The 26,037-nt window shown below is 49.4% G+C and overlaps 1 protein-coding gene across 2 annotated transcripts in view; it reads right to left on the reverse strand.

The window, feature by feature from the left end:
- ADCY5 (adenylate cyclase 5) overlaps positions 1–26,037 on the reverse strand; it is a 146,967-nt gene that overhangs the window by 52,483 nt on the left and 68,447 nt on the right. For both annotated transcript variants that reach the window (XM_032335227.1, XM_032335217.1), the window contains exons 2-3: positions 8,964–9,113; positions 4,356–4,477 (exon numbers count right to left, since the gene is read on the reverse strand). In XM_032335227.1, the coding sequence (XP_032191118.1) occupies positions 4,356–4,477; positions 8,964–9,113 (272 nt within the window). The remainder of the gene's footprint in view (positions 1–4,355; positions 4,478–8,963; positions 9,114–26,037) is intronic.

Genomic DNA, 26,037 nt, shown 5'->3' on the forward strand with positions numbered 1-26,037 from the left:
AGGGCAGACAGTCTGCAGCTACCTCCCAGGTGGGGGGCCTGGCAGCGGCTTTCCATACTCTACCTCATCTCCCCTTCCAGCACCCCGTGAGGAATGAGTCCTGGGGCCCTCTCTTAGGGGCTCTGTTCCTTTGTGGCTTTTATCCTAACAGAAAAATTGAGTGGTAAGTTTTGTAACATCTATATATGCTCGTAAAAATGCAAAGCCCTAACCCCCATTCCTTATGTGATTCATTCCCAACTTACTGATTGACCTGCTGTTTACTGTATGTCTTCCTCAAGAGAAAGCAAGCTTCCCAACATCAGAGACAGTGTCCCTCTTAATTCCCATCTCAATCCCTGCCTCTGTAGCTAAGTGTCCCACCAGAGGAAGCAGAGGAAAGCAGCCACTGAATGGATGAGTGAGGGGACATCACCATCTCCATGTCATAGATGAGGCACCTGAGGCTCAGGTTAGATGACTTGCCTGAGTTCCCACAGCCAATACGTGGCAGAGAAGGGTGTGACCCAGGCTGCTCCACACAGACATTCATCGTGCTCCACAATAGTGACATCTTGGCAAGGGTCCCCTGGTGACAGCTGGGTTCTGGCAGCATCTGTAAGTTTGCTGTGACCCACGGGAGTGTGCTACGTGCTTCTAGGGCCAGCCCCTTCCTCCCACCTCAGTGCCCTCCTCCCAGACAGAGGAGGAGGCCTCTGGCATGCTGGAGGCCTTTGTCCCAGGAATGCGGGGAGGACAGCGCAGCCTCCCTCTGACCTTCATACTGCCCTGGCTGCAGGGGAGGCAGGTGTCTGGGAGGAGGGCCCTCAAGCCACAGGTCTGACACCCCAGCCACCTGGTCCCAGCTGCCCTGTCTAGCCAGAAGGGCTAAAACAGCTCTACCTGTCACTACATGTCAGACGGGGGGAGGGGGTGGTGTCTCCAAAGGTTCCTGGGCCCCTGGCCCACCTCAGTGCATTGCCAGTGGCGGCTCAGCACCAAAGCATCTGACAGGTTCCTGGCAGGTCCCAGGGGCAGTTTTCTATCGGGCACCAGGAAAGGAGGAGGCCACAGAGGGCAGTGGGGGTCTGCTGTCACCCCTCCCTGCCCAGGCCAGACTCTCCCCACCCATTTGTCTCCTGCCCTTCCGCAGATCCAAGCCCAGTCTGTCACACTGCAGGACTGATTTATTTTTCTTGTGGCCTTGTTCTCAGTGGGGGCTAGAGAGCAGCATGTCATCACCCTCTCTAAATATTATAACTCCGCAGAGAATTGACAAACGTGACTCATCACCCTTCCACGCTGGAGCTAGAGAATCCCCAGGCCTCGCTTTGTTGATAGGAGTGTGATAATCATCACAATAATAGCAGTAACGACGGTAATCACTGCTCCCAATTACTGAACACGTGGCCAGGGCCAGACGCCCCTAAGCGCTTCCCTCACACCCTTTCATCCGCTCTCCACAACACTGCTAAGTTGGTATCCTTCCTGTCCCATACAGAGGAGGAGACTGAAGGTCAGAGTATCCAGGCCCATCACTTGCCCTGCTCACATGGCCAGAGGACAGTGGAGCCCAACTAACCCCAGGCCCCAGACCTAATCACCACACCTCAAGCCCAGCCCCAGGGTGCATTTCTATACCTTGATGTCACCCCTCCACCCACTACCCAGCCCCACACCCAAGTCCAGAGACTAAGCGATGTGTTTCCATCAAGACCTGCGGCCACAGCTGCTCACACAACAGGAAGGGCCCCCATGGGCTATTTGCATCTGACTGCTCACGGCTGGGCTATGGTGTGTACCAACCACAACCAGCCTGGCAATTTCAGAGTCAGAATTATGTCTGTCCCTATGAAAAGGGCAGCGTCTTGATTTTTCTCCCCTTTTATCTGATAGCTGCATTGATCCTTAGCTCGTCTTAAAACAGAAATACCCCCCTGGAAGCTTGTTTTTTGGGGGGGGGGGGGTTCTGGTTCTTGCCACATGGACACCGGGGCCACTCTGTGATTAGGGTATTGTTCTTTTCTTTACCCAAAGTCACAGCCTCCCTGGGAGTGGAAAGATGAGGGCATGTCTCCCCAGGAGCGGAGGACTCCTTATGGTGGCAGAAGAGGCCCGAGTCAGCCCCTCTGCCCCAACCACCTTGCTGGAGAGCTGGAGGCCCAAAGCAACGGAGGGGCAGGAGACGGAGGGGTGAGAGGGCCAGGTGCGGGGCAGAGAAGCAGAAGTGGGCAGATGTGCTAGCCCAGCCAGGGAGAACCTACACCTTGCCTGCCACACTGTTTCTGAGCTGGGAGTTTTCTGCATTCCCTACGTGTTCGACATCATACTTTAGCGAAGTCAGCCAGATGCTCTGCCGAGCTGAGAACAATCAAGAAAAGCACCTTTTGTCCGTGCTGTGCTTGGAACAATGCCAGGGCCCGTGGGGCCGTGAAGACGGGACTGAGAGAGAGTATCCCAGAAGCGGGTAACAGGGGTTCCGGTATGTTGGCTCCCACCTGAACTTTGGGCCTCCAGGATGTGTTCTAACAGGGAAGGCTATTTCTTTAAATGTCTTAGAGTCCCCCAGACTTCAGGGATTGCTAAACAGGAAAGGCCTCTGGTGGGTCCATAGTGTCTGTCTCTCTCTCTCTCTCTCTTTCTCTCTAGAAGCCAAACTTCTCTCCAAAGTCTCCCCTTGGCTGGGGACTCCCCGAGATTCCTTCCCACAAATCCTCATACACACTCCTTTCTCCTGGGCATGTAAAAAACACTTAGTAAGGCTAGGTAAGAATTCGGATACCGAAAAGTTTCCTGGGGGCAGCTGTCCCACTTAACCAGCTCTAGGATCTTAGACAAATTAACCCCTAAGCCCCAGTTTCCTGCAAAATAGAGATAATAGCAGCACTGACTTCTTATATGTACGCTGTGGACTCGGCAAATGTTTGAAAGTATTCAGAAGAGTGCTGGGTTAAAGGAGGCACTAGACGAGTATGACTGTTGTTGTGAGTAATTTTTCTACCTTGTGGGGGCAGAGAGGGGTGTGAGAAGAAGTGGGGAACCCACATGTCAGCATGACCTGCCTAATCAAAGGCCCTACTCTCGTCTCTTGAGCTCGGCTCAGCGGAGCCCACGGCCCCTCGGAACGCCTCCTGGGCAGGCGTGGGGACTCGGCCTGCAGCAGCCTTCTTCCCACCGCTGGCGATGCTCTCCCTGCCTGACAGTGAACATGCGTGGGCTCCAGAGGGATCAGGGTACCCCAAAAACTGAGGACACAAGTGTTGTTCAGGTAACCTCTTTCTCCCAAAGGCTTAGCATCTCTTTTGGAAGATGGATACAGGACACAAGGGCAAACAACAGTCTTGGATTCCGGGGTATGCTTGGCAACTGGGCAATTGCGCCTGAAATTCTGATGATTTCTACATGAAAACTGTGTCCTCCCCACCCCTGCAGCCATCAGCCTTGCCTTGAGTGCACATTTATCAGCGTGTGCATGTAGGTGTGTGCACCATTATTCATTTTATTCCATTTAATCCCTTTATGAAAATTCAGCCCAAGCCTCCAGAGGGTTCCCTCTACACCAGCCTTGGAATATTTGTGGGTCCAAGGAAAACCTGCCCAGAAAGAGAGTCATTCTCTTAAAGGCAGCCTCAACAGCTCCTTTTCTGGGCCTGTGGGATGATTCCCGGGCTCTCCAGGAAGCCATGCTGCAGGAAGGCCACTGAGCCGCTCCCCGTGCCCACGGAACTCCGAAGCCGACTGTGCACTCTATTAGGCTACATCTGTTTGCATGGGCCTGCCGTCAGCAGCTTCCCTCTAGAGAAGCAGCGAATGTGCAGTAAAAGGGGCATGGGCTCCAGGGCAGGCTGACCAGAATGCACCGCCCTTTACCATTCCTGGCTGAGTGACCCTGGGCAAGGGTCTTAGTTGTTCTGAGCTCAATCTCTAAACGAGGAATGTTGATAAGGGAGCCCACCTTGCAGCATGGTCAGGAGGACTGGCAATGAGGTACGTAATGCCTGTCACACACCGGCTCAGAAGGAATGGAAGCTGCTAGATAATGATGAAAATGGAGATGATAATAGCAACATGCAGGTCCCAAGTTGGCTTTCTGTCACCCTTGTTAGGCTAGGAGTTCCCCCAACAGCTGGCGCTACTGCTTTCTCTTTTCTCTTCCTTCCTTCCCTAGCTTCTCCCTGGGGCCTCCCCTTAACAATTCACTTCACCAACCTCGAGGGTGCCTCGTGGCTGGGGCACCCCAGATAATACACCCCAAAGCCACAGACCACGCAGTCAGATCAGCCACAGACCTCCCTTGGAAGGGCAGAAAGTGGGAATGTTGCCTCCCTGGGGATCAGTCCTCCCACCCTGCCCTCGCCCCCCAGCCTCATTCCTACCTCACGTTGTCATGTTTCTGGATGTAAATCTTATGGAACATCATATCCTCCTGCTTGGCATTGATGTCTGCTTTCATCTCCATGGCAACATGACGGGGCAGGACAGACAGCAGGAGCCGCTCCTGGGGAGGGAAGCACATGCTTTCATCACAGCTCCCTCCGCCTGCCTGGCAGTCCCCTTCCTTTCCCAGGCCAACGCCTCAGCGCCTGGGCCCCCCCACCCACAGGGTCCTGGAGAACCCCTCAGGCTGGCCTGAAATTCAAGGAGCGAACGCTCATGTGGGGGTGAGGCCAGCGTGATGCCTCAGGGCTACTTGGACTCTTCTCCCTGGGAGACCACCTGGGTTTTCTGTGTGGGTACTTGGGGAAGAGCACACCTGGTGAACCAGTACTGAGCCCCCTGGAATCCTGGATGTCACCTGAGACCACGTGTAACCATTCAGGCAAATGACTGAACCTCTCTGAGCCTCAGCTTTCCCATCTATAAATAGGGAGGGGGCTGCTGAGAGCACGACATGAGACTCACTCAATTCGTCATCAAACACATACTGAGCTCCAACCACGTTCCGGGCACCGTGCTGGTGTCCCCGAGTTACGACTGTGGGAGGGGCAAGGTTTCTCCTCCACAAAGCTCCCAGTCTTGTGGGATTACGCAGTACTACGGGGCACTGCACAGGGGTAACTGACCCAGGCTTGGGGGAATGGGGTGGCCAGAGAGGGCTTCATGGGGACCAGAAGGATGAGGTTGGGGTGCTCCCTTTCCACGTCAGGGATAGCACCAGGGGAGGAGGAAAGCACACGGACTCTGAGAACCTGAGAGAAGCTAAGACCTGTCGAAGAGGAGGTGGGAGAGTAGCAGGGAGAGGGGCCAGGAGCACGCTGTGGAGGGGAGGGTCCCGACTTTGCCTCCCTTCCACGTTCTCCTCCCAGTCCCGCCTGGGGTCAGAGGTCCAGCGGCCTCAGGAATGGGCGAGCTCGCCTTGCGCCCCGACAGCCCACTACTCATGCCAGGTGCTCTGCTAGCCTAGCTCACGGACTTCTCCCACCTGGGGCCCTTCAGCCCGGCTGGCCCAGGCCTCCTCATTCTCCCATCACTCACCCCTGGATGCTGGGCCCCCCGCCTTGTGTGGCCCTAAGACTCCGCTCCTGTTCCCGCATCTTTCTGGTTTCTCTCCCTCCTCCTGCCCGCCACACAGCACATCCGCGCCTCTCTCCTCTTTCGGCTCACTCTCACCCCTCCGAGCACGGTTTCCACCAGCTCCTCTGCCCACCACCCCCTGCCCCCTAGACCTTGTCCAGGCTCCGTGTCTCCAACTGCTTGCTCGATGACTGGCTACTGCAACCTGGACGCCGCACCCAAAACCACCTCCCCTTCCCAGGTTTCTATTCCCCAGTGGCTCTTCAAGTTCTTGCCTTTGCCCGTGCCAGCCCCCATCCTCCTGGTCAGAGGTCAATACCCCACCCAAGGAACTGCTTTTACTCTTCAGAACTTTCCCTCTGAGAGTCATGCCTGTCCCTTTGGCCCCAGGCGCTGTCCAGCTCTGACCAAGTCCTGTGGATGTGGGCTCTCGGCCTTCCTGTTCCACGGCCCCCTCCACTGCCTGCACGTAGTTCTCTCACCCAACTGTGGGATTCCGGCCACCCCATCCCAGACAGACGACCCCGGCCCCGCTGTAGCCCTCCTCCCTCCCTGTATGGCCCCAGTCTCTCCAGCACACTGCCTTTGTCATGCCACTCCCCAGCTCAAAGCCTCCAAAGCTTCCCTGGGTTCCACCAGCCGCATCAAATGTGCATTCTTCTGGACCCAAAGAACCCACGCCTCTTTATTTTCCACTACAACCTCGTTCTACCTGCCCCCTTTCCCGTGCCTGGCCTGCTCCCATCAACCCAGGCCTGGCTGCCATTCTCATCCTTTTGAAGCCCTCTACCATCCCAACCTGGCTCTCACAGGTCTCGGCAAGCTTCAAGTCCCTCCCAGGCGACCAGGGCAGTCCCTGCAGCAGCTTCTGCCTCTGATCCACCATCCACACTGCAAGCCAGTAAGTGATCTTTCTAAAACATACACCTGACCCCATCACTGCCCTGCGTAAAACCCTCCTGTGCTTCCCGAAGCTTCCAGAACTAGTCCATAAGCCCAGCCTGGCCTCAAGCTTTCCATGATCTGGCTCCCCTCTACCCCTCCCTGGGCCCAGCACATAGAGCTCTGTTCCAGACACAGTGAACCACGAGCTGCTTCCCAAGATCCTGGGAGTGTTTCCTTGCCTTTGCGCACAAGTTCATCTAGAATCACCATCCTCACATATGCTGGGACCCTCCTTCCTGGCTCTGTTTCCTGTGGGCAGGGTCCCGGCTCTGGCAGAGGCATCCCCCACCACTCAGGGTCTTCCTTCCAAGTCCCTGATCGCTCACTATGTCATGGTCTGTTAATGGGGTCTCCCCGCAGCGCATGCAGTGAGACAGCCCCAAGGACGGAGCTGTGTCGCACTCAGCTCCACAAGTGACAGCCTTGGGCCTGGAAAACACTGGTAATGCATTGAAGGTGCTCACTGATGCTCTCGGTCTCCCTGAGCATCAGTGGACATGGCCTTCAGTGGTTATTTACTGAACTCTCAGTAAGCAGTTCCTGGTGACAGATACACAAACTAAAGGAGAATTAGTGCAGCTGGGGGAAGGGGTGCTCTCTATAGTTATATCTGGGAGAGACCTTCCCACATTTCTAACCACTTCTGGGTCTGAGGGTCAGGGCATGGGTGCGGATGGCTGGACAACAGTTTGGAGTCCCACCATGAGGGGGCACCTTGGAGTGCCACCCCAAGGAGCCAAAGAGCAGCACCTTCTGCAGAGGGTGGGGGAGGCCCCAGAGCTGCTGGGCTCTGGCTAGGGGAGGAGTGCCTGTCCCCAGGAAGCACTCCTCCCCTCCCTGCTCTCTTGGCTCAGAACATGGTAAAGCAAATGGATTTTCTCCTCCAAATCCCTGTGGGTTTGCTGGAACGTCCAGCCTGTCCAGGGCCAGTGCAAATCAGCTGTGAGGAGCTGTAAAATACACATTTTACTGGAGAAAGAACAAGGCTCAGGAGTGACAGGGGACATGACAGGGGACACTCCCTGACACAAAAAGGGAAGAAAGGCACCCCGATCTCAGATGAGCGATGCCAGGGCCTGAACTGGGACAAGAGGTGGCTCCTGAGGCATGGAGGAGCTCAGGGTAGGGCGCAGAAGGGCAACAAGCTTGTCAAAGAAAGACAGGGACACCGCCAAGCCTGGGGTTCATTCAAGAGCCAGACCAGGAGTTCAGAGGGGGCTGAAAGAATGCCTGGGGCAAGGCAGGCCTCCGACTGGACAGCATGAGCTGGGGACTGGCAAGACTCAACGGCCAGAGCAGCAGGGCTGGACGGGAAACAGGGACAGGCCAGGCGGCCGCTGGGCAAGGTGGGGGAGGGGTGCCGTGCTGGAGAGACACCACAGAGCCTCATGCCTTTGCTCAGCCATTCGGACTTGGCCAGCCCGTGTCACATAACTCCTCGGGAGGCATCCAGACGGAGTCAGAGACCCTCTCACACTGGGGTCAGACTGCTGTGCACTTGGGGTGTCCCCAGCATGCCCTCTGGGCAGGCGAGGAGGGTGCAGGGGACCACTGCTGTCTAGGCTTTTGTCTCCCTTTTCCCAAGCTCAAAGGCAGCGGGATTCCACTCACGTCTGTTAGGTAGACATGAATATAAGGAGAGAGGAGAACTTGCTTTGGAGAATTCATCTCTCAGAGCCACACCTAGTCCGAGTCCAGTCGGGACCCCGTCACCCTGCTTACCTGCCCTTATTCTCCCTGGGGTCACACAGCCCCACCTCAGGGGCTCCTGTGAGCTCTTCAGCTCCATCATGTCCCAGAGTCCCCAGACCGCATGTGGTTCACATGCAGGAGAGGGCACGATGGTCTGGAGCCCCAAAGAGGATGCCGGGCAGCTGTAGGGGGCACCCTGACACAACCCTCAGTCCTTGCCCGGCTCCGACCCAAGAGAGCACACAGGGCCAGCTCCCTCGCCCCAGCCCTGTGAGTCTGTGGCCCGTGTGAATGGCTTCCTTCCCGGCCCAAACCTTCCCTGAGAGTGAGGTTTAGGGTGAGACAAGGTCCACAGTCCTTTCTCTGAACCAACTATACCCCAGAACTCGGCGCAGAGAAAGTGCCTAGTGGGGGTGTCCCAGGGGCTGACTGAGCCACCTCCTCTCCTCTCTCCCAGGGAGCACCTTAATCCCAGATGGGAACACTACAGCTCTCAGTGCTCCCACTCATCAGCACTGGGGAGGGGGCAGAGCCCACTCTGGTGCCCAGGGCCTGGGTGATTTGGCTTGTTTGCAGCCCACAGGTGGACACTGTGGAGGCAATAGGCAAACTCTGAGGTAGAGTTTTCTCCAAAGTCTCCATAAAGCATTCCCACAGACCCAGAAATGCTAGGCTCCCTCCAGGGAAAACATTCCCTTCTGGCTGGGTCCCTGCCCAGGGAGGTGGGGCTGGGCAGCTCCAAGGAGCACGGTTGGTGGGGAGACAGGCAGCTGGGCTGAGGCAGGTCTGGGGCCTCTGCTCCCTGTAGCCATGCAAGGACAGGAGGGCCTCACCTGTTGCTGGTTCTCCCGTTGTGAGTGGAGTCGTGCCTGGATGCACTCCCGGGTCTCCTGGAAGGCCTGTCTCTGGGAGACCTCAGCCGGGTAGTGGGTGCAGACACCCACGATGTTGGTGCAGGAGAAAATGAGGACATTGGAGACAAGCTGCAGAGGGAGAGATGAAGACACGGAGCTCAGGCCCAGAGCAGGCACCAGTCATGGGAGCCCCAACCCTAATCCTCCAGCTCCAAAGCGTGGAGCTCCCAGCTTCCACATTAGTGCCCACGTACACACACACACACACACACACACACACACACCTACCTACCTGTGAGTTAACCAACACCAAGGACACCCAGTCATGGCTGGCCACAGGGAGTAGCCATGCATCATAGGTCAGGCTCTCTGACTTCCCTGAAGCCCAAAGTTTGGCTGGCCTGTGACAGGTGACAGGCTGTGGCCCTAAGGAACTAAGTCTCTGAATAATCATACTGTATGTGCCCATAGCCCCAGCAATGAAAAGTTCAGCATATCAGTAATGCTATGAGGGAGCTGTGTATACACTGGGGCTGGCAGGGGCATTGCAAAGAAGGTTCCATAAGGGTCACGGGATTTCATGTTTTGAAAGTGTGATAGAGTCCAGCATAGGACAAAAGGCTGCCCATTTGCAGAGAAGCCTGAGATGGTTATTTTTATATTAGCTTATTATTCCCCAGGATCAACTGCAGAGAAGCAAGCAGTGCTGGCTACCCATGAGATACCCAGCATTGCGCTGACTCCTCTGGGGACTGAGGAAGGAGAGGATCCCTGGCCAGGAGGGGTCAGTGTCAACGGTTGGTCCCCTCTCCTCTTCCTGGGCTTCCATTCCTTCTCTGCACCAGCTGGCGAGCAGCCACCGTCGCCCTCTGCTCCGCGCTCATGCCCTTCTCTGTGCTGATGGAGATGTGTGTGTGGAAAAATACTACTGCCCCTCAGGTCACAGAGACAAGGTTGGAATTCTTTGGAAAGAAGTATTTACTGAAAAGCTAAGGAAAAACAGAATACAACACTACACACCCCTCAAAAGCAAATTTACATAGCACATTTCAGATCCTGGCAAAGGTGCTGTTGAGACAAACTTCTTGGCAGGTGTAGCTCCTGGGGTATCTGGGTAAACTTACGCTGGTCCTGCCCTTGCCTCAGGCCACACAGGACCAAAGCCACGCAAAGATGTTCAGGCTTCCCCAGACCCATCACTCCCTCCTAAAACTTAATTCTTAGTCTCCACGACAGAAGAGAACCCCAATTGGCCCCTGGCACCTTCTGCTATAGCTCCTGAAGCTTTCTGGGAGTTCAACGCCTGACTGTGACCTGGTAGACAGCCTCCCCACACCCTTCTTCCAGGGGCCTCTTTGTCTCTGGAACCTAGAAGTCCTGTCCTGCACTCAGGTCTGTGTTTCACCTGAAGGTTTTCTCCAGCCCAGCTTTGATGTATGCTGACTCTGCCCAGGGTCCTTGGCCAGCCTAGGCCTGGAGGCCATGTGGGCCCCATGCTGGATGTGGTGCCACATTTCCTTGGAAATATCCTATACCATAACTGTCCCAATCCGTCAATAGAAAGAGACTTTGGGGGCACCTAGGTTAAAACCTCTGCCTTCAGCTCAGTTAATGATCCCAGGGTCCTGGGATCGAGCCCCGCATTGGGCTCTCCGCTCAGCAGGGAGCCTGCTTCCCCCTCTCTCTCTGCCTGCCTCTTTGCCTACTTCTGATCTCTGTCAAATAAATAAATAAAATTTTTTTAAAAAGAGAGAGAGAGAGAGAGACTTTGTCTTTCCCGTCCCAAAGTCTTGTTCTTTCCTTGGTTGCACAATAAATCCTGGTTTCCTAGCTGAAGGACACTGTAAGGTCCCCTTGAGCACCTCCAGACACTTCCTGGATATGTCTTCGAGGAAGGGGCAAACTGATTACCAGCTCCACCAACCCTGATGATGACCCATAACTCCCCCAAACTCCACCCCAACCCACCCATCTCAGAACTTCCTTTCATGTAAAAACATGGCAGAGGAAAACATAACCTACTCAGCACAAGGAAAGAAAACCCCTGCTCTACGAAGCTTACAATCCAGGTGAAGAGATAAGTGGTCAAGACTGACAAAAAACTGGCAACAAGCAGCAGAAACAGCCTCACACCAAGGAAGAAAAAAAGGAGAAGATCATGGGGAGGCAAGAGGAGAACCAGGGCAGGCCAGGGCACATTAGCCCTGGGGTTAGGGGCATAGCTGGCAAGTCTGGCATGGGAAAGGTTATACCCTGGAAAGAGTATCCATCATGCTCAGTTTGTGAGGTACTCAGGGTCCTTGAATAAATAACTCAGGCTGTATGATCCTGAGGGGAAGTCCACAGAGAGAAGATAGAGCTGGAAAGGCAGACCAGACCACACTGAAGGGGCATCTGAATGTCAGGCTGAGGAGGCCTGACACAGCCCTTATACAATAGGAAATGAAGGACTATTGAAGGAAGAATTCTTTCTTTACCTGGAAAGAATAGCAGGGATGAGCACACAGCTTCAGGAAGTCTCATCGGGGGCAAGAGTAGTGTAGGGAGTAGGAGACCAGTCAGGAGGCTGCCACAGAAGCCCAAAGACCTATGTGAGGCTGGGGGCCAGGACAGGCAGAGCTGACTCAGAAGGAAGAGCCCTGAAGACGAGGGAGATAAGGTTCAGGAAGAAACAGACTATGGCTTACAGTGTTACCAACACAAGTGACCAATGAGACAAGCCTCTGGAAGCCACCGGGGCCTACTGAGAGAGAAGGAAGGAGAGAGAATGAAATGGAGGAGAAGGCTGAAGGAACAATCTCCAGAGAATGCTGGAGAACGTTCTAGTTAGGAGATATCTTTTGAAAGGAGAGGAAGGTGCCAGATGACTAAAAACAGGAAAAACTGGGAAGGAAAAGATGAGAAGCTACCCTCAGATAGGATAAGGTATCATGATAATGCAACATGGCCAAATGGGGTTTATCCCAGGAATGGAAGGCTGGTTTGACTGAAAAATCAAGGTAATTCACCATATTAACAGACTGAATAGAAAAACTATATGGTTATTTCAATAGTACTGAAAAAGTATATGAAAAAAAATTCAACATCAAGGCAAGATATAAAAGAAAAACTTAACAAATTAGGAATGGAAGGGACATGCCTCAATCTGATCACTGGCATATACAGAAAAATACAGTGAACATTGTACTTAATAGTGAAAGACTGAATGTTTCCTGCTAAGACCAGGAAGAAAGCAAGGTTGACCCCTTTCTCACTCTTATTCAGCATGGTAATAGGGGTTTTCAACTATGCAGTAAGACAATAAAAAGAAATAAGAGGCATACAGATTTAAAGAAAAAAATAAAACTGTCTATATTTGCAGATGACATGCAGAAAATCCCCTTCAAATTCTATAAAACAGCTACCAGAATTAATAAGCAAGTTTAAAAATATAAGAATATAAGATCACAGGATACTAGTTCAAAATATAAATAGCAACTCTATTTCTATATGTAAGCAATAAATAATGTGACATGAAATCTTTTAAAGTACCATTTAAATTATTACCAAAACTATGAAATATTTGTGTATAAACTAACAAAAAACATGCAAACCTGGTCACTGAAAGCTATAAAACACTGATGAAAGAAAAAAAAAAAAAGACCTGGACAAATGGGTATACCATATTCACATATTTGGATAACTCAATATTGTTCAAATGTTAATTCTCCCCAAATAGATGTATAGATGCAACACAATCATAATCAAAACCCAAGCAGGATATTTTAAAAGATATTAGCAAGTTGAGTCTATAATTTATATGGAAAAACAAAACAACTAGAATAGCCAGAATGATTTTGAAAAAGATGAACCAATTGGAAGACTCCTACTCAATTTCAAGACTTACTATAAAGCTACGGTAATTAAGTACTGGCATAAAGATAGAACTACAGATCAACAGAATAAAGTTGAGAGTCCAGAAATAAACCCTTCCACTTATGGTTAGTTGTTAATTTGCCAAGTGTACCAAGACAATTGAATGAGGAAAGAATATTTTCAGCAAGTGATGCTAGGATAACTTGGTATCTACATGTAAAATAATGAAGTTGGGTCTCTTAACCTCACACCATATATAAAATTAACTGAAAGTGGATCAGAGACCTCAATATAAGAGCTATAGCTATAAAACTCAGAAGAAAACAAAAAGTAAATCTTCGTGATCTGTTATTAGGCAATGATTTCTTAGTTATAATGCCAAAAGCACAAATGACCAAAAAAAAAAAGAAAAGATAAGTTACATTTCACCAAAATTAAAAACTTTTACTCTTTAAAAGGCACCAAGAAAGCAGAAAGACAACCTACTGAATGGGAGAAAATACCTGCAAATCATAGATTATACTCTTATTTTTTTGCAAATAAATAAAGGCAACTAAAAAAAAAAAAGGACAATCTTTTCAACAAATGGTGATAGAAAAATTGGTTATGCATATGACTAACTCAAACCTCACAAAAGACATAAAATTTACTCAAAATGGTTCATACGCCCAAATGCAAAACCTGACACTGTTAAGATTTCACTCTATGTTTCAGGAAAACATAGGACTTTGGGTTAAGCAGAAACTTCTCATATACGACAGCAAAATCATGACCCAGAAAAGAAATGATAAACTGATAAATGAGACATCATGAAAAATAAGAACATTTGTCTTCCAAAGACACTGTTAAAATAATGAAAAGACAGGCCACAGAATGGGAGAAAATTATTAATAAATCACATACCTGATAAAAAGACTTGTGCCTAGAATTCATAAAGAACTCTCAAAAGCCAACAATAGAAAACAACCCACTTTTTAAAAGAGCAAAAGAGGAGTGCCTGGGTGGCTCACATGGTTAAGCATCTGCCTTCAGCTCAGGTCACGACCTCCAGGGTCCTGGAATCGAGCCCCATGTCAGGCTCCCGGCTCAGCAGGGAGCCTGCTTTTCCCTCTCCCCCTGCCTCTGCTTCTCCCCCGCTTGTGCTCTCTCTCTCCCTCTGAAATGAAAAAATAAAATCTTTTTTAAAAAAATAAAAGAGCAAAAGATCTGAATAGATAATTCATCAAAGATGTAAACATGACAAATAAACCCATAGAAAGATGCTCAAAATCATTAGCCATTAGGGAAATGCAAATTTTTAAAAACAATGCAGTACTACTCAACACTGTTAGGACAGCTAAAATAAAATGACGAAAAGAAAAAAGAACGACCAACACAAGGACCGGTCAGAAGGTAGACCAACTGGAACCCTCACACCTTGCTATGAGAGATGAAGAATGGCCCAGCCACCGAAGAAGACAGTTTGGCAACTTCTCCTAAAGCTAAACACATACTTGCCATATGACCGGCCACCTCACTCCTAGGTATTTGCCCACATGAAAAGTTGTGTTCGCTCTAAACTCTGTGCAGGAATGTTTACGGAGTACGACTGATCTATAAAATGGAGCGACCTAGGGATAACACACAACAGCATGGACAAGTCACGAATACATGAGGATGAGTGAAAGAAACCACCCTTGAAAGGCCACACGATTGCATTTACACGGCATTCTGGGAAAGGCAAAACTGTACGCGCCACAAACAAACCGGGGGTTGCCAGAGGCCGGAGGGACAGGCTGGCTGCAAGGGGCAGCAGGATGAAATCTTTCTGGGTGGCAGACCCATTCCCCACCTTCACTGTGGTCGTGGTTATACATCTGTTTACCTCCATCAACCCACAGAACTGTATGCCAGAAAGGGTGAATTCTACCGCTTGTAGATGAGACTTTAAAAAAAAAAAGAATGGGAGTAAGATGTAGGAGGGACTGAAAGAGAGAATGTGAAAGCTGGCCAGGCCGAAAAAGAGCAGCCTTTCCTCTTTCTGAGTTCAGAAAGAGGGGTCAGAGTCTATTTCGGGACATGACCCCCAAGGTAATTATCAACTGGCCGCTGGAGCTTCGCAGTCCTAATCCTCCGGGCCTCTCCTGCTGTAATCTGACTCCTACTGCAGCCAGATGCCTGATAGCAACAGACGGTGCAAATCCAGGTAAAACGATGCCCCATAACCCAATAGGGGTCCAAACGGCTTTGCTGAGCTTAGTGTGTCTCCGTGAACCCCTTTCTCATTAACTAAACAAAACAGGGTGATTGGTTACAGGGTGCTGGGTCACGAGACAGGGGTCTCGGGCCAGCTCATTGGGAAGGGTGGCTTCAGCAAATTTCACTCGCAAGTAAACAAGTAAGTGATGAATATGTTTGTTACAACACACACACACACCACTCACCAAAAAACAGAAATCTGTGCCCCAGTTCTCATAGATGGTAAGACTCCTATGCAGACACTAATGTGATGAATGGAGAGGAGGCATCAGTAAAATCAGGTGGAATTCTGTTTAAAGCCTTCTTCTAGAAAGGAGTTTGTAGCTTAAAAATGATCTCACACCTTGAGCACAAGGTCCAAATGCTGACTGGCTATGATCTCCACTAAAAACAATTTTCAGGGCACCTGGGTGGCTCAGTTGGTTAAGCAACTGCCTTTGGCTCAGGTCATGATCCTGGAGTCCGGGTATTGATTCCCACAATCCGCAAGGGGCTCCCTGCTCAGCAGGCAGTCTGCTTCTCCCTCGGACCTTCCCCCTCTCATGCTCTCTCTCTCTCTCTCTCTCTCTCTCTCTCTCAATCATTCTCAAATAAATAAATAAAATCTTTAAAAATAAATAATAATAAATAAAAACAATTTTCAATTACTGAGCCCCGTGCAGACTCAGTGAAAGTATAAACCTGGTCCATATATAAAAAACCGAATTAGTAAATAAAAACAGGTATCATTCACAACAGCAGGGCAACAAGGCCTAATTAAGGGTTTGCTGGTTTTCCTCGCATTGACCTCAAGGGACACATCTAACCACACAGAACATGTGCACAGGCATGCGTGTGTGTGTGCACACGCATGTGCACATACACCTACACCAGGCAGAGTAATGAGGAGACCTAACAGTACAACAAACCTCAGCCCTGGGATTCGCCTCAGCATCTGTTTTAAAATGAGCCAGGCAGGTGGTCTCAGGACCACACTGGGAGAGGCACCCCCTCCCCCCTGCTAGAGGGGAATGTTTGGAATTCTCGTCTCTGTGCCAGGAAACGCAGGAGAGATGCCTATGAATATTTACCACTCTGGTGGCGGCAGTGGTGGTGACAGTTCTAAAATCCCAGCACTTTAGGAAACCCCATCTCTCGCTGCCTGCCAGCTGCAGGTTTGACTTGGCCCAGGGGGAAGCCACAGCGCCCGGTGTGCACAGCGCCTCCTCGTGGAGGCTCAAAGGGATCCCAGCAGCTGGCCTTGTGCACTGCAAATGTCAACTGCAAATGTCTGACCTCCCCTCTCTGACCTCCCGCTCCCGGGGCTTACTACTTGTCACTGCTGGGAAAGGTGGAAGGCAAAGGGGGATGAGGAATGAACAGGTCTGGAACAGAAGGAAATGAGCTGGAGAAGACCCTCTCGCAATTCACTCTCTGGCATGGCTTCTGTCCTGGACACGTTGGCTTGCCTCCTGCACGGTGATCCATAGGATGTCTCTGGTGGTGGCAATGGTGGCAGAGAGAAGGAATCAGAATACCCCAGGGAACCAGATTTGGTGATATGGGTGCGGGGGCGAGATGTTCAGTTACATGTGAATTTCGGATAAATAGCAAATATTTTTTAGTATAAGTATGTCCCACACGATATTTGGAACATACTTATATTAAAAAATTACTTGTTGTTATCTGAAACTGAAATTTAACTGGGCAACCATATTTTACCGGGCATTCCTAGGAGGGAGCCTTTTCAAACCTGCCCTCCCCCAACTCTGGCAACCCTCTCCCCCTAGGCAGGGCGGCCCTAGGACCCTGGGAATGACCCAGCTCCCACTCCACCCTACTTCTTCCAGATCCTCCTCCACCCTCTGCGGACCTTTCACAAACAGACCACAGTGCTCTCTCTTCATATCAAAGTCTGACTCCCTCTCAATTAAGAGCACGCCAAAGCTGAGATCTGATTTTCCAAATCCACCCATCTGGCCACAAGGTTCTAGACCACCTCTGGCTCCTGCGGGCTGAGGACCCCACTGCTCTGGTATTAGGAAGAGAAGAAAAGTCCTCTCCTGGGACCCAAGCCCTAAAGACAGGCACAGCCCCCTCCTGTTCCAGTCCTTTTTTTATTTGCAAACACACAAAGCTGGCAACCAAATGAGTCCCCAATAAAAGGAGCTGACAAGCCTGACAGGAGTTTCTTCCGCCTGCCCCAGATTTCATTTGTTCTGCATGTTGGCGGTGGGAAGCTCGAGGGACCTCAGTGGAATCCTATTATGATACAAAATACAATAAACCAAGGAAAGATAATCTTAAATTATATACTCTAGGAAGTCACATCAACTCGCTTCCTTGTATACTGCACCGTGCTCAATGAGGTGTTAAATGGCTATTTAAAAATCTTCCATATTTTTAACTTTTTAAAAAATCATAGTGACGCCTCTTAAAAATGTGTCCCTTACAAAGATTAAAGAAGACTGTATGCTTTTTTGGTGATCAAAGCCGCATTATCTCTGCTCTGGGGTTTTCGTAATGAGATCTCCTTTCTTGGAGATAGTTGGTTTATCTCAGTGGCCCTGGGGAGACAAGACCAGGCTCTCTGCTGTCTTCATTCCCATGGGGTCCTGCCCAGGAGGCATCCCCTACTCTCCATTCCAGCGAGGATCTAGTCGTTCAGGGCTTGTCCATCTCTCCAGCTCTGAAAGGCTCTGTGTCAGAGATCCCCACATCACATCATGATGGCTCCTGCTCCAAAGCCTGCCATGACTCCCTATCACCAGGAAGAAAAAGCCTCAGTCTCTACAAGCCTCATTATGGGCCACATTCCCCTTCTCATCTCCTACCCCAAACATACGGGCTACCCATTGTCTCTGGAAAATATCCAAAAGGATAATGTTTATTTAATACGATTTTACTGTTACTATATGCAGGGCATGACATAGTCACAAATCAATAATTAGCATCTGCTTAATACATTTTTAGCAAGGACCAAGTAGACTAAAATGTGATGAAAGACAAGAATCTAGGAACGACTGGGTGCATCAATTTACAGCTTTAAAACAGTTTTCACATGCACCAATTCACCACCTCCTTATCTCGTCCTGCCGAGATAAGCGAGCTGGGTGGTATCACCCCTTTCACTAATGAGGATGCCGAGGCTCGAGGCAGGAGCGCTGTCTGCAGCTACGCAGCGTAAGAGGCAGCAGACCTAAATCACAAATTCTCATTCCAAGTGCAGAGCTCATCCTACTCTACAGGGCTAAGCTGTTATTTATCCCAACCTAATTTAGGCCTACTTTTGCTTTATTCTATTTAATAAAGAAACACTCGACTTTCTTCCACTCTCGCCCTAGGTGCCCCAGGCCTTCCTCATAGATCCTGGTCACATAAAATGCTGCTGATTAGAGACCTGCTCCTGGCCACGGCCTCCGAGACTTGTTCTCTCCAAAGAACGGCCGCTGTGGGCGAGAAAGGCGCACCCCGTACCTCAGGGAGGCCAATGCTTTCTCTAGTACAGCTTCCCTTAATTACCTTTGCATTGACCTACAATTTCTGTGCCTTACAATTCACCCTCTTAAAGTACGTAATTCAGTAGTTTTTGATGTCCTCTTAAGATTGTGCCACCTTCCCCATGATCTAATTCCAGAGCATTTCAACATCCCCAAAAGAAATCCCACATCCATTCATCACTGCTTATCTCCCATCTGCACCCTGACCCCCAGCACCCATCAGCCCTTAATTTACTTTCTGTCTTGATGAATTTGCCTACGCTAGACACTTCTTGGAAACAGAAGCATATAATAGGGAGCCTTCTTGCCCAACTACTTTCACTTAGCATAATACTTTTAAGATCCCTCTCCGTGGGGGCAGGTATCAGTTCTACATTCTTTTATGGCCAAAGGACATTCCATAGAATGGATATACCACATTTTATTTCTTTAGCCAACATGTGGGTCATGTTGCTACGAACAGTCATGGGTGAGCTCTGGCACAGACGTATGTTTTCCATTCTCTTGGGTATATACACACAGGAGTGGAATTGCTAGATGTTCTGGACTGAATGTTTGTGTCTCCTCGCCCCCATACGAATTTGTATGTTAAAATCCTCACCTCCAGTGAGATGGCATTAGGAGGTGGGGCTTTGGGGAGCTGATTAGGTCATGAGGTTAAGATTAGTGAATGGGATTCATGGACTTAGGGCTTGTGGGTGGCTCAGTCAGTTAAGTGTCTGCCTTCAGCTCAGGTCGTGATCTCAGGGTCCTGGGTTAGAGCCCCACATGGGGCTCCCTGCTCAGCGGGGAGTCTGCTCCTCTCTCTGTCCCTTCCACTGTTCATGCTCTTTCTCTCTCTCTAATAAATAAATAAAATCTTAAAAAGAGAGAGGGAGAGATCTTAGAGAGCTCCCTCTAATGCCCCTTCCACCCCATGAGGACACAGTGAGAAGATACGCATCTACGAACCAAGCAATGGGTTCTCAGCAGACACAGAATTTGTTGGTGCCTTGACCTTTGGACTTGCCAGCATCCAGAACTGTGAGAAACAAATGTCTGTTGTCCATGCCCCTCAGCTTATGGTATTTTGTTATGGCAGCCTGAATGGACTAAGAAGCCGGGTCATGTGGTAAATCTACACAAAACATTTTGAGGAACTGCCTGACTGTTTTCCATAGTGGCTGCGCCATTTTCTCCTCCAACCGGAAGTATATAGGGGTTCCAGTTCCTCACATCCTCCCAACACCCGTTTCTGTGCATCTTTTTTATTACAGCCGTCCTGGTGGGAGCAAGGCTGTTTATCTCATTGTGGTTTGGATCTGCTTAAATTTTATTTATTTATTTTTAAAGATTTTATTTATTTATTTGACAGAGAGAGATCACAAGTAGGCAAAGAGGCAGGCGCAGAGAGAGAGGAGGAAGCAGGCTCTCTGCTGAGCAGAGACCCTAATGTGGGGCTCGATCCCAGGATCCTGGGATCATGACCTGAGCCAAAGGCAGAGGCTTTAACCCACTAAGCCACCCAGGCACCCCGGATTTCCTTAAAATTTAAAGCAAATAGTGACAATAATAAGTGAGATGGTTTGTTCTGTAACTCAAACAACCGTGCTTTTAGAGACAGATAGTCCTACCGTACACTTTGTATTTGTCATCTTTGGTTACGTATCCCTAGGAAGACCGCAGACCTTATAGACTCATTCAAAAGAGAAATGACAGCTTTCACAGAACAGTCCTCACTTGAGGAGGATATCCTCTTACTGCACTCAGCAAACACTGACTGAACAGCCCAGGACAGAGCACTGTACTGGGGGGTCTGGGAAAGCTCAGCCCTGGCCACCTGGCCCCTGTCCCCGAGGACTGCAAGTCTCGTGACAGAGTTAGGCACGCGCACAGAGGAGCTGAGAGGACGCGCATGCTACAGGCTTTGCAAACTTCAACTCCAAGTTAGTTTCCTAGACACTCAGTTTGCAAAAAATACGGCAGCAGAGACAACAATCTTAATATGAAGTGTTTTCTAAATTAACAAGAAATAAGTAGAACAGAATAATCGGTGACGTAGATGAGCAAGCTATTCAAAGAAGTAAACTCCGAATGACTGACAAATGCATGACATGAAAAAAAGGTGAAACCTCACTAGCAAACCAGGAAATACAAATGAAAACAGTATTTGCCTATTAAACCAGCAACACTTTTTTTCATGGTGATAATATTAGCAGCAAGAATGCCACAGAACAGACACCTTCCATCCATCAGTGGGGATGAGAATAGGTACCACCCTTCTGGAAACCAATTTGGGAGTATGGACGAAGAGCCTTAAAAATGTTCATACTCTCCCCTCACGCCTTGTCAGTGGGAACGTAAATTGGTGCATCCACGACAGAAAACAGTACAGAGGTTCCTCAAAAAATTAAAAATAGAAATGTTGTATGATCCAGTAATTCCACTTCTGAGCATTTACCTAAAGAAAACAAAAACACTATTTCAAAAAGACATACGTGCCCGCATGTTTATTATAGCATTATTCAAAAAAGCCCAGATATGGAAGCAGTCCAAGTGTCCACTGGCAGAAGAATGGATAAAGAAGATGGGGCGTACATACATGATGGAATATTATTCAGCCAGAAAAAGAATGAAATCTTGCCATTTGCAATAGCTTGTTGGGTCTGGCGTGTGTGATGCTACGTGCAATAAGTCAGAGAAAGAAAAACACGATATGATTTCACTTAGATGCAGAATCTAAAAACCAAATGAACACACAAACAAGCTAAGCAGAAACAGACCCATAAATACGGAGAACAAACTGAAGACTGCCGGAAGTGGGGAGTGAGGAGGGTCGGGCAAAATGGGCACAGGGGAGTTGGAGGTATGGGCTTCCAGTTACAGAATGAATAAGTGACAAGGATGACGGGTACAGCATGAGAAGTACAGTCAATGGTATTATAATAACATGGTGACAGAAGGAACCACCCTTGTGCTGAGCACAGCAAGGTACAGAGCTGTCCAGTCACTCTGTTGTATACCTGAAACTAATGTAACATTCTGTGTCAACTGCACCTCCATGAAAAAATAACTTGCTTCCTCCGTGAAAAAATAACATGCTTACAGTATTTGACCCAAAAGTCCGTCCCCTCCCCGGAATCTCTCCTATGCAGAAACTCACTGGCTGGACAGGGCTTTAAATGCAATCTTAAATTAGAAAATTTAACACGAGGAACAGAAATGCTGAACTGGAGAAGAGTTAGGAAAATGGCAATGCTTCAGTACCCTGAAACATGTCAAGGCCTCTACAATGTTTCATTTGAAGAAGATTTAACATCATGGGGATATTTTCAAAATCCAATGTCAAGTGGGGGAGAAAGAGAATGCAGAACTGCATATTCAACATGATCCCAATCTAAAAATGTGTATGTGTCAACAGCGGTAGCATGTCTCTAGGTGGCAGCGGGACTCTAAATACTTTTTCAGATCTCTTTCTTTAGGCTACTGAACACTTTCCAACTTTTCTATTATAAGAATTACTCTTAAAAGACAAAAATGATAAATTGCTATTAAAAAGGAAAAAATACATGCTTTTGCTGTGAGCAGGGCAGGCTGCAGAAACTTCTCAACTAATTGAGGAGATAAGATGAGAATCCAAATGCCTGCAAAACCAGGCTGAAAAAGCCAAATGGGAAAAGAGATTCAAATCAGAAAAAGAAGCCATTGGAGGGACGCCTGGGTGGCTCAGTCCTCAAGCATCTGCCTTCGGCTCAGGTCATGATCCCAGGGTCCTGGGATCAAGTCCAGCATCAGGCTCTCTGCTCAGCGGGGAGCCTGCTTCCCCCTCTCCCTCTGCCTCCCCCACTGCTTGTGCTCTTCCTCATTATCTTTCTCTCTCAAATAAGTAAATAAAATCTTAAAAAAAAAAAAAAGTCATTCGAGACAGTGGGAACCAGGAAGGCTTTATGGAGAAGGTTACGGAGATGGAACTCACAGTGTGAGTAAGATCCAGGCATCCAGAAACCACATGATTTAAGGGTGGAGGGACTTCAGTGGGTGCAAGGCTACCTGAGGAACTCCAGGAAGTCAATGTTGACTGGAATAGAACAAGTAAGGGGAAGTGGCCAGAGAGGTGGTGGAGTTCAGGGCTATATCCCAAAGGATATCCATGTCCGGGTAAGGAGGAGGCTCATGATGCAGGAAGCACAAGAACTCTTTTGTGGCTCCATTTCCAAAACTCAATATGTTTAATTTAATGTATAATTTTCAGTTTCTAATATGCACATTCATTAAAGAAAATTTCAATTTACTGCCCAACACAACCGGGGTTAACCAGTTCATTCCTCTTTCTTTTTTAATCTACTCACAGTTTTTTGTTTTCTTGAAGCTGCGATCTTACTGTTTATAATATCCTGCTTTTTTCACCTAAAGTTATAACATAAGTCTATTCCCCCGTTATTACAACTTCTAATGTTCCTCTAATTTCAGTAGGAAAATGTGATCAGAGCTGCATTTTGGGAATATTAATTTCATGGCTGGCAAGGAGCTGGCAAAAAAGGAAGGTGCTAGAAGAAAAGTGGCCAGAGAGCTGGGCAAATGGCACAGATGAGAAGGACCAGAGCCTGATGGAGGCAAGGGGCCCTGTGAAGGGAAAGGGGAACAGTGTTCAGGATGTCCCAAGGAAGCATCTCAGAGGGGTGAGTCTTCAGGAGGAAGGGAAGGGGCTTTGGTTCTTAATCCATGCGGGGAAAGCCATGGAGGGAATGATTTCAGGGTGGGCAGAATGAGTTATTCAGCGTCATAAAAGCGAAATGGAAGGGAGAGATTCAAGCAAGAACTGGAGAGCTCACAGTCAGGTGCTGCGGGAGAGGCTGAAGAGGTAAGGAGGAACCCAAGGTGGTCAGGGGTCCCGCAGGTGACCTCAGAGAGAGATTAGGTAGAGGGGTCCAGACTGCAAGGATATAAGTCATCAGGGGTGGTGAGGAAGACACTAGTGAAGGTGGCTCTTTCTTAGGGTACTTGGGAGAAAGCGTGGGTTACAGCTTGGGAGGGGGTACAGCATGAAACAGAAGGAGAGGCAGGAGAACCCAGTTTATCCAAAGACAGAGGGATGGAGGACTAAAGAGCCAAAGGACAGAACTCCATCCAACAACACGGCTGTGCTGTCCATGGTGGGAACCACTGGCCACTGTGACCACGAGCGCTTGAAACGTCACTAGTCTGAATTGAGACGTGCTGTAAAACGCACACCAGAGTTTGAAAGAATGTTTTATATTAATTACATGTTGGTAGGATATTCTGGATATACTGGATGAAAAAAAAAGATATTGCTAAAATTAGTTTCATCTGTGTTTTTTGTTGCTTTTCTTTTTTAATTTTTTGGCTACTGGAAAAATTAAAATTACGTATGTGGCTCTCATTATATTTCTGTTGAACAGCACAGCTGGTCGTAGAACAAAGGGAAGGCAAATCAAGAGGGACCAGGAACCCGCCGTCATCATGGGCTGATTTGCAGAATATTCAACCGTTGTTTGGGAAAACTGAAGGATTGGCAACTCTACCGAGAGCACCACCTTTGGATCTCAGAGTGACTGGCCTCCCTCCCTGCCCTTTAGGGGGGTCATTTTCCCAAGGCTCAGATTCATTCATCTGCCAGGCTCAGAACTCACTTTGGATGGTGCACCCCATAGCAGCTGCTCCCTCTGGCTTTGGGGAGCATAAAATGTAAAGGAAAAAGTGGAAGGGTTGTGTGGGAACAGAGGTGCACCCATAAGACCCCAAGGGACTAGAAAGTCTCAGGTGGGAGCCCAGGTATAGACTGAGACAGCAGAACTAGCTAGCATGTCATCTTCTCTAGCATGTGATGAACCCTGGGGACTCTGGGAAAACAAATGGATTGAAAACCATGGGGAGAAGGGGCAGCCTAGGAGCGACGAGTGAATGTCTATAGGCAGCAGAGTGTAGAGAAGGGACTAGGGACTTAGGAAGCTAAGTTCTCATCCTGGATTTGAAAAAAAAAAAATTATGTGTGTATACATTAAACGAGAGAGGCAGTGGGTAAAAGCTAAGGTCTCTGCCACCTGGGACAATCCATGGAGTAGCCACAGCCTGAGTCTGGCTGCTCAGGCAGGACACTTGTCCCGATCATACTAGTGGGAATGGAGAGGCCACTCACAGGATGTTCTGAGAAATCCCCTATTTCAAATATTCTGCTCCCAGTGCTCCTGAAATGCAATGGAATGCCCCAGACTGCAGCATGTAGACAGCTGGTAACAGCTGGAAGTCCTGCAAAGATCTCCCTTCTGGCCTGTGCAGGATCCATGGGGAATCCCAGAGGAAGCTGGAGTCCCTCAACATCCATGTCACGGTCACATGTACAAAGCCTTGTGGAAATGCAAATACATTCCCACCCAAACCAAAGCAAGGACACTGGGTGGGGTGGAGGGAACAGGGGTGACAGGGAGCCTGGCCTGGCGGGAGTGCCTGCAAAAGCCTTTCTAGAGAAGCTGGGTGGTGAGTCTACTCACCCAATAAGCTGCTTCTCGTGCAGTTCTTTCATCCCCGGGGTGAGGAAGAGTTTGTTTTGTGGCCTGGCAAGAAGTTCTGGGGGCTAGCAGTTTATTTATAAACCAGTGCAAACGAAATTTCTCTCCTCCAAAAATCTCATCTTGGAGAACAATTATCGAGCCCCCACGCCCCATAAGCTCCCCCACTCTCAGCTTCCTCCTCCCCCTTCCAGGAAAGTCAGACAGGCTTTCATTGTTCCAGGTAAGCCACAATGACAGATAAGGATGATGCCAGGCTGTGTAGGTGGAGGGAAGGGGCTGACAAAATGCTAGAATCGGATTCGGGGTGGGGGGTGCGGGTGGAGCGCCACCAAACCCTGAGCACTGCTTGCCACCCTGCACAGGTGAAGCGCGGGCTTTCCTCGTGCCTCTCTGCCCACGAACCTCCTCCCGTTCCCCTTCCAGACCTCACCTCCAGGGCCCATTTTAGGTCTGCTGAATTTGGAAGGAAAACAGGAATGCTCGAGGGAAAGTGAAACTGCCATTAGTCCACATACCTAACCTTGACTTAGTGCAATGTGCTACGGGCTTGGGTCAGACTGTGTGGAAGGCCCAGGCACCCCGTGCAGGACCCAGGGCAGAGGTGGCCTGGCACTGCTCAGGACAGGTGCCAGCAGGGATTTGGGGGCTCCGGAGGCTACCCCACAGACTGCCCGCAAAGGAAGGCAGGCAGAGACAATGGGCGGAGCACTTGTGCTGGAAGTCTGGGGACCCGGGGGCTAGCCCTGTGCCTTTGGGTAAGTCACAGCACCTACAGGAATCTCAAAGCCCTCATCTCTAAAATGGAGTGAAGATCACCTGCTAATAAAATACTGGTGCAGGCACACTCCCCACGTCCGTACCTGGGCCGGCCATGCCGTGAGTGGTTTGGGACCATGAGAGCTGGAAGAAAGCCCTGCGGGGGGAGGGGGAGTGCTGGCCAGGCCTCCCTGCTCACTAGCAAGGCCTCCCGCT

This window comes from Mustela erminea, chromosome 1, assembly GCF_009829155.1.
Source record: "Mustela erminea isolate mMusErm1 chromosome 1, mMusErm1.Pri, whole genome shotgun sequence".
In the NCBI taxonomy this organism is placed as follows: domain Eukaryota; kingdom Metazoa; phylum Chordata; class Mammalia; order Carnivora; family Mustelidae; genus Mustela; species Mustela erminea.